The sequence below is a fragment of the Peromyscus eremicus genome, chromosome 20 (assembly GCF_949786415.1).
Source record: "Peromyscus eremicus chromosome 20, PerEre_H2_v1, whole genome shotgun sequence".
In the NCBI taxonomy this organism is placed as follows: Eukaryota; Metazoa; Chordata; class Mammalia; order Rodentia; family Cricetidae; genus Peromyscus; species Peromyscus eremicus.
The window spans coordinates 9318116-9327592 of NC_081436.1; the positions used below are offsets into that span (position 1 = coordinate 9318116).

The following is a 9477-nucleotide window of genomic DNA, read 5'->3' on the forward strand; positions in this document are numbered from 1 at the left end:
GTTCATTTTGAGAGCTTTGCCAGTGCTTGTCTTTAATACCTGGAGTATTTGCTGTCTAAGATGAATTGGGATGGTATGTAGTCTTTCAACTTCATTCAGAAGAGGGGATAGAAGCACGAGCCACAGAGAGGAAACCTGTATTCAGTTAATAGCATTTAGTAAATGAGCTCTGCTGTTTCATCCCTGTGAACTCCTTTCATGTCAGTGTCATGCTGGAACTTAGGGACACACATACTAGGCAAGCACTGTATCTCTAGCTACAACCCCGAGCTTGTGTGATTCACTACATAGTGACTCTTGGTAAAAGTTAATGTTACTTTCTCTATTCCAGATGGGAACATTCAAAGCACACGATGGCGAATATTTCCTAGAACCAGTCATGAAGGCAGATGGGAGTGAACATGAAGATGACCACAACAAGCCACACCTGATATACAGACAGGAATTAAAGAGGAGCTCCCTTGCACAGTCTCGTGGGCCTTGTGAAGTTTCAGGTAAACTTGGAAGGGAAACCCGTTCAGCTAAACTGTAATGCTACTTAAAGTTTTTTATTGGCTATCATCTATATTTTTAGTTGGCAAAATTGTACACACCATCTATTACATATGAAAAATATGTACATTGTGCGTTCAGTTTCTGTGGTAAAAACATCTACTCTTAGCAATTTTAAGGATACGACCCACTTTCATTAACATTGTCTCTCTGTTGCACGGTAGTGCTTTTGAGTTTATTCTTGATACAGATGAAGTACCCTTTGACCCACCCTCTCACCACTCCTACTTTTCAGAGCTACCACACTACTTTTTAGTTGTGTAAGTTCATCTGTTAAATTACACATACATGTGAGATATGGCATTTTTTAAATGATATTTTCAAAAACATTTTTCCTGTAAGAATCCATGTAAGGTGTGTTTTTTTTTGTAGCAAATTAAAGTCTAAAATATGCATTCAGTATAGAGAATTTATAGTGGACAACCATAGACAATTTTTATTTCAGTATACTATTCAAAATGGTGATTAAGTTTTTTCTCAATGGAATCTTAACACCAGTCCAAACATTGTTCTGCCTCATGTGCTTCTTCCTCTCCTTAGTGGAAGCATGTCATTTGCAGGTTTCCATGACCACCATTTTGCTCAGCCTGCTTCTCAGGTACATCTATTTTGGTGTGTGTCACAGCAGTCTGTCCATTTTCATGCTATGAAGTGTTGAGTTGTTTGAATATGTCATGGCACCAATATCCATTTTCCCAGTGACATTCTGGGTCATTTTCAGATTTTTGATATGAGAAACAATGCTTCCCCATCCTCTTTGTCTCCAGGAGGTACACACACATAGATGCTAGGGAATCCCATATTCCTTTGCAAAGCTGTGTTTAGATCCAGCAATGTGTTAGAGTTGATTTTCATCCTCTTTTTCTTATCAAACTCAGACTACTGAATATTTATAATGTATTAGGATCTAGGAGTCATGGATTTCTATACAGGATAAATCTATTACTGGTAAAATATTTTGCTTGTACTTTGTACAAAAGTTAAGTCTGGGTCTACATATATTAATGGATCTTCATTATTCACATAATGACGTAAAAAACATAGAGAAAAGGCAGCTGCAGTCATCAAATGCAAAGCCAAGACAAAGAGTGGGATCAGGAAGGATTTCTTTGACATTGTAGGTATCCATAAACTATAGCTCCGAATGCTGTGATGCTGTTCATTGTGGGATGTGATGATAGGCAGGCCTTTGAAGGTTTTCTCTGGGAATCCACTCTTAATTAACCTTTGCTGTTAGAAGACTGCCACTTGGAGTGGCCCTCACTGTGACCAAGGCTGTACTTTACATCTACTGACTTAACAGAAGCTTTTCCATTGCTTCTAATATGAGCATAACGGTTGCATTTTTATGACTTCAAAGAGAGCACAAATGTGTGTGCTGCTTCACAATGGGACGCTACGGAGGGCAGCTCTTGCCAGATCCAATGGACTATTCAGGAGAAGCTTGTTTAATGAATTGTGTGGCTTTGTAAGAAGAAAACCCCTAAGGGGCATTCTGAATGCGTAATGTGTGACACAGTGATATGCAAGCTTTCATATTCATGCTCAGCATTCGTTATTAGCAAGAGAAGGCTCCAAAAAAGCTGGGTTCTTTGGTTTAAAAGATTTTTCATACTGAAGGCACATGATAAAAATTATAAATGAAAAGCAACTGGGAAACTGGAATTTAGGTTTTTTTTTTTATTAATTACAATGTATGTTTCTGTACAATATTTATCAAAACATAAATGTAGTATATCTATTCTCATAAATAGATCCCTCCAATTTCAGTTTCAATTAACATGTACTTTTTTAGCCATTAACAAAGGCAATCAGTTAGTGACCTAAACTATTAGCTACTGATTATCACTTTATTAGTAAAAGTGAAGAGTTGTGAATATAATTAGTGAAATCTTATACAAGATTTTTTTTCCTTTCTCATCTTTGTTCAGAAACTTTCAGTAACCTTCCCTATTCCAACAGCTGAATCTTCAAGAAAATTCCTTAAGGAGGTGAGAGCTACAGGTTTAGTACATGGTCTATCACAAAAACTGACTTTTTTTTAATGGTTTTAATTCATTTCAGCTCTACTCTTGATGAATTAGATTAAATTGTTTCCAAGGTCAGAGGTCACTGTGCACACTAAGGCAGTATAAATGAAATTTGTTGGTTAACCCCAGCCATTGTGGATACCAGAATCTCACGTCTAGATAAGGCATAGGTACAATCCTGTGGATGCAGAGGGGCTATCCAAAAAGAAATACAAACGTGATCAGACATCAAATGAAAACCCCACAAATGCCACCAGCAACACGAAATAAATACAATGCAAAGGGGAAAGAAACCTGGGAGTGTTTGCCAAAATGAAACAAAGGTTTGGAGCTCCATTGTACATCTGTTACTGTTCCTTCTCAGTGGGCAGATGGGATCCTGTGAGCCTTACCCAAGGTCTCGGTCACCCACTTTTCTCTGTGTCATGGAGTAGACCCACAGAGCATTTGTTGAGCGTCAAGAGGATGAGGACACCTGAGAGTGACATGGCTTTTAATGGAGTTTTTCTAATTTCATGTACTTCTTTTGTCTTTGAGTCCTTAATATTACAACAAAGATAAGAATTGGTTAGAACTGCACTGTAGATCGGAAGAAAAATTTGTTCCTTGGAAATCCTGATGTGTGTGAAGAGTAACCCACTCACTGAACTTGGGGCTTGCCGATTCTGGCTCCTCTATCCAGCCACCTTGGCCCAGTGATCCAGTCTCTTACCTCTTGAGCATGAGGCTTTGGTTGCTACAAAGTTGGCTCCTCTTGTCTGTGGCTGGGAAATCTGGTATCTTCCGGCCCATGTGGACTTGCCATGGCTCATGATCAGATCTCCTGAGCAAGAGGAATTGTGGCTAAGGAGCCTTTGAAATCCTTGACATATCTACTTTCTCTTCTGTTTCATTTGGAACATGTTTCAATCTTTGCTTTAGATTTGACTGCTTCCTATTCTGACATTTGCATTCGGTTATTTACTTAGTAACTAGGTAGATCTGAATATTACCCTTTCTTAGATCCATTTACCTTCCTTAGAGAGATCTCTCCTCTACTGCCATGTGTTCCCTTTGTCCTGTTTTAGACTTAGTTATCCTTAAAAGATTTCAACTTCAAAATATTTTTCTTCCCCAGCCATATATTATTGTTTCTCAAATTAAAAAATAACACTTTGTTCTAAATATGAGCCAGTTAAATAAATATCTGTGTGCTCTGGATATATGGAGATAAAATGATAGTGGGTCATTAATTTTTGGCTCTCACACTAATTATGACTTATAGAGGCTTAGTTTATTGCAAATTGATATTCAGTTTTTTTATAATTTACCTCTTGTGGTTACAGTACCAGCCATGATTTCTATAAGCTTAAGATGTAAAATTTGGAGACAGAGACAGAGAGACAGAGAGATCCAAGGGCTGAACCATAGGCCATGCTGGTATTTAGCAACCAGGCAGGCAAGGAGAACTTAGTCTGAGGATTAAATGGTAGAAGCCAGGAAGATGGCAGGAAAATTGTTAAATATGTGTTCAATAGACAAGTGAAGACAATTTTCAAGAAGGCAGAGCTTATCAACTGGCTAAATGCTATCAGGAATTCAAAGAACATGAAGGTGGGAACTTACGCTGGCTTGTGAAGAGAAGGGGTAACTTGTGACCCCGTTACTATTCTCATAATCATGACATAATAGGGGACAGAAACAGCCTAAGAGAAGAAGAACTGGTTCAGTCCGTCATGGAGTTCTTGCAGCTGGGGGCTCTTCACACCTTTATGGACCAGGAAGCAGAGAGCTTGAGTGGAATTGGAGCTGGTCTATAACCCTTGGGCTCTGCACCCCATCTCCCCATGACTCTTTTCTTCCAGCTAGGCCCTAGTACCTAGTGGTTCTACAACTTCCCCCAGACATCACCATTGGCTGAAGAAAGTATTCAGATATTTGAGCCTGTGGTAGATATTTCACATTCAAACCGTGATCATCCTTAATAAATACTGTGCTAAGAGCAATGCTTTTGAGAATGTTTGTATGAATAAAACGTATAAAGTATAGGGATTCAGGCTTAGATAAAGTATCTTTAGGACTTCATTGTGGCGACTCCAGGCAAGTAAGGAAGGCTGAGAGCAGGAGCAATAGTCTTGCCCAGGGAAGAGCACACCAATTGATTATCCAATACCAAATACTCATCTCTGAAAACATACTTGCAAGGAACACACAGATTGAGCAGGTTTTTGTTGATTTAGGAATATATATATGTTACATAGATGTATGTAACAACAATGAATGAAAAAAGAGGCCATAAATTTGAGAGTAAGGAGGGATATATTGGGAGGGCTTGCAAGGAGGAAGTGGTTTGAAAGGGTAATGATGTAGTTACATTACAATCGCAAAAATAAATGAAATTATGAAAACATCCTTTATTTTAAAACTAGTATGTTCAACTTTGGGACATAGCATTCAATTTAAAATAGTTCAGTTTCTTAGTAATTTCAAACTTTGACTTATTCTTTCCATTGAAATCCTAGAATAGTCAGATTTAATAGTGTTATAGAAAGCAATATTAATAAAATTATTTTTGGTAAAAGTTAATTGAGATACTCTCTTGGAGATTAAATTAGTAAACCTGTGAAATTATTAATTTAAATTAAATAATCTCACATATGATTATTCATGAAAGTATCCATATGTATGTCTGTTTTGACTTGATGTTCCCTCCACTGGTTACTTGTGCATTCTTACATCAGTTTTCTCATACTGCCACATAATACCATAGCTCTGTTCTAATCCATGGTGTGTGGGAAAAGGCTGCTTTTTTTTAAAGGGCATCCTTAATCCTTGAAATGTACATTAAAATTTTACAGTCAGCTTGCTGAGTTCAAAATCAAGGAAAAGGAGAGATTTAGAGTGGATTTCATTTAATCAGTAAAATGGTTTGGTCAAATGATACCTCTTTTAAAGATTTGTGGTGGCACAGGGCTTTAATTCCAACACTCATGCATCTCCGTGAGTTCAAGGCCAGCCTGGTCTACAGAGTGAGATCCAGGACAGGCAGGACTGTTGCACAGAGAAACCCTGTCTAAAAAAACAAAACAAAACAAACAAACAAATTGTGTATGTGTGTGTGTGTGTGTGTGTGTGTGTGTGTGTGTGTGCGCGCGCGCGTGCGCGCGCGTGTGTGCGTGTGTATGTACATGAGAATGCAGATGCCCATGGAGGCTGGAAGTCAGAGTCAGACCCCTTGGAGCTAGAGTTACAGGTAGTTGTAAATCTCCAGACATGAGTGCTAGAAATTGAACTTGAATCCTTTGCAAGAGCAGTACATGCTCTTAACTAATGAGCCATCTTTCTAGGCCCAGTGAAGTGATTTTTTGTTTGTTTGTTTTTTCAAGACAGGGTTTCCCTGTTAGACTTGGTTGTCCTGGAACTTGCTTTGTAGACCCAGGTAGCCTTGAACTCAGGGAGATCCACTTGAGTGCTGGGATTAGAGGCATGTGTCACCACCTCCCCACTTTGTTTTTATTTTTGTATACTATGTCTACTAACTTATCAGCATGTTTTACTATATATTTTATATATAACTATATATTTTAAATATTATATATTTATTATTTTATTTTCCAAAAATTTTATAGATTTTTCTTGTTATAATATTGTATACTTTTTGTTAGTTTCCCTTCTGGGTATTACATGGATATATTATTTGCAATAATATTTATATTATTATTGTGAACTGTGTAATTTTATAATCATATTTGTATATTATTACCTTTATATAACAATGCAGATTTTTTATATTGACCTTTATGTTCAGCAATATTGCTAAGTTTATTAATTTGTTCACTCTTTTAGGCTTATAAATAACAAAGCAGTTCTATTTATTACTTTCTAATCTTTCAGTCTTTCGTTTTCTCTGCTTATCTCTTTAGCTGAAATTGCTAGAATAATCCATAGGAATAATTGTAATGAAAATCCTTGTCTCATTACTGATTGCAAAACAGGAACAATTTTAACCTTTTCTGATGCATATGATGTCTGATTTAGGTTTCTCTTAGGTACCCTTGACTGACTAAACAATTCCTCCTAAATTCATAGTTTATTTAATTTACTATGCTACTTGCTTAGTTTCCTAACAATTGCCATTATGAGTAGATGTTGAATTTCATCAAAAAATATTTTTTTGTGTGGACTATGGTGAAGCGATGTTTTCCCCCATCATTGATTCTCACAAGTCTACTTTCCTTTATTTCCTCTTGACTTCTTTCCTTCCTGTCACCTTCTTTGCCCCCACTATTTCTTTCTTTTCTTAAATTTCTTTTCTGGAGTGAGGAAATACAGACAGCAAGGCACACAGAAGGACCCTCTGCAAAGCAGAGGATGACTAGCGAAGCCAAAGGCCCCACTTGGTTTTCTCAACAGACTTGGTCATACTTCCTTCAGATCTCTTGTGTCTGCACTCATGAACAGATCTGGCTTTCAGTTGGCTCCTGTTATACAGGAAAAGTGCAGTGGTGATGAGGGCTTGTTAATGGGACTGAAGAAGCCAATGGCTTGTGAGGCATGTGCTGTGAAATATAGTTATTATTCACTTAGAGTTGCTTACCAGGTAAAAGAGAGAAGTTTAAATGACTTGAAAGATTTGTGAATCTATATATCTATATATCTATATATGTGTGTGTGTGTGTGTGTGTACTGAGATTATACACTATATATACACATATGTGATTTGTGAAACAATATAATTGTGAACTGAGAATATATATACATATATAATTGTATATCTACAAATACACACAAACACACACATGTATATATTCACAAATACTTCAAGTTTTATCCAGAATTGGTGGCATAGGCCTGTAATCTCAACTACTCCACAGTCTGACACAGGAGAATTGCAAGTTCAAGACCAGACTGGGTCAGCTACAGAGTGTGTTCAAGGCCAGCCTGGGAACTCATTAAGACTCTGCTTCAAGATGACACAAGAGGGTTGGGATGTGGCTCAGTGCTACAATTCATGTCTACTGTGTGCAGGGAACTGAATGCAGTTCAGTATTACACAAAATGTATACTTTTAAAGAATATATAAATGCTAGTTCACTAGTCAGCCATGAAACTTATTTTATAGCTTTATTTCTGGTTCCCCAAACACATAACTTAGTTGCCAGTGCTTGGTGAAGTAAATCTGAATCTTTGGATCTCTGCTGCTTAAACCCATGAAAAGTAAGCAAAGATTCTAATTTTTATCAACTAGAGTCTAATAGTAGTTATTAATAAGATATTCTTAAAGATACTATGACCTGCAAATAAGAATACTTTGACTCCTTCCTCCCCTACTTTTGTTCCATTCATTTCTTTCTGTTATTGTTATAGCTATGGCATATAGCACTATATTAAATAGGAATGGGAACAATTTGACTTATTTTTGATTTTAGGAGGAATGTTTTCCACTATCTCATTTTAGCATGATGTTTACTCTAGATTTGTGATGTGTAGTCTTTATTGTGTTGGTATATGTTCTCTCTAGCCCTGTTTTCCTGAGAATTCTTTTTTAGAAAGGCTTGTTGAGTTTGTCAAAGGTGAGTTGTGCGTCTATTGAGATGATCGCGTGATTTATGCTCCTGAAGCCACTTATGGGATATATTAAAATAATTTATTTTTCCTGTGTTGAACACCCTTGTATCTCTGGAATGAAATAATATTTAAAATAATTTATTCATTTTGTGTATGTATAAGAGTTTTTAACCTAAATCTATGTATGTGTACCATATATGTTTTTGATGCCAGAGGAGTCCAGAAGTGGGCATCAGATGCCCTGGAACTGATGTTGCAAATGGTTATGAGCTGTGTGATATGGGTGCTGGGAACAGAACTCGGATCTTCTACAAAAGCAGCAAGTGCTCCTAACTGCCAAGTCTGTCCTCTAGCCCCAAGTGAATAGTTCTTGATGAAATTCAGTATCTATTCGTAATGAAAATTCTTAGTAAGTTAAGAAAACTATAGATTTAAGAGAAATCAGAGAAAGAGCACTTAAGGATGCTCACTTAGGACCACTGGATAAAACAATAGTAGTTGATTGGTATAAAATCTTTGTCCTCAGTAGACCTACTACCTTTGATATCTGTGTCTTAGCTCAACTCTGTTACTTTCATGGGGATGACCAGCTAGTTATTTCTTTTAGTCTCTAAGAAGCAACATTTTCCACAGTGACGTTGGTGCTAAATTCTCCTCATTCGGTGTGTTGTCACATGTGGCTTTTAGCAGAGCCATGTGATGTGGCATTTAGTTTAAAAGCCTATTTTGAGGAAATCTGAGTTCATTCCTTTGTTATGCTGTTCAGTTGCTGGCTATGAAAATGTCACTCAACCCATGTCACATGCCTGTGTGTTTTAAAAATTGTCCAGGAATGGTAACTGATCCAAGGCTGCAAGGAAGACTGATGTTGTAATCATTCTTTTATCTCACAAAGACAAATCCACAATCTTCTGTATATTTATTACCAGTAGATGGTGTAACATGAATCTTAAAAAGGTCTTATTAATAAAAAAAAATCTGGAGCCAGATATTGGAGTGAAAGCTGAAAGATCAGAGAAACAGAAAAAGCCACAGCCAACCTTACCTCGCCAACTCCTCAGCCTATCCTGTTTCCTCAGTGTGGAAGCCTCTGAGTCCTCACCCAAAAATGTTTCCACTGAACTGCTGCTAAAAGCCTCTAGTTCCTGGTCTTCACTCCTTTATATACCTTTCTGCTTCTTGCCATCACTTCCTGGGATTAAAGGTGTGTGTCTTTCCCAAGCAAAGACATGAGATCTCAAGTGCTGGCATTAAAGGCATGTGCCACCACACTTGGCTCTGTTTCCAATGTGGCCTTGAACTCACAGAGATCCAAGTGGATATCTGCCTCCCAAGTGATAGAATTAAA

At 37.3% G+C, this 9477-nt stretch overlaps 1 protein-coding gene across 1 annotated transcript in view; it reads left to right on the plus strand.

The window, feature by feature from the left end:
- Positions 1-9477, plus strand: part of Adamts20 (ADAM metallopeptidase with thrombospondin type 1 motif 20) — an 83072-nt gene that overhangs the window by 15648 nt on the left and 57947 nt on the right. The window contains exons 3-4 of the mRNA XM_059247991.1: positions 332-494; positions 2515-2543. Coding sequence (XP_059103974.1) covers positions 332-494; positions 2515-2543 — 192 coding nt within the window. The remainder of the gene's footprint in view (positions 1-331; positions 495-2514; positions 2544-9477) is intronic.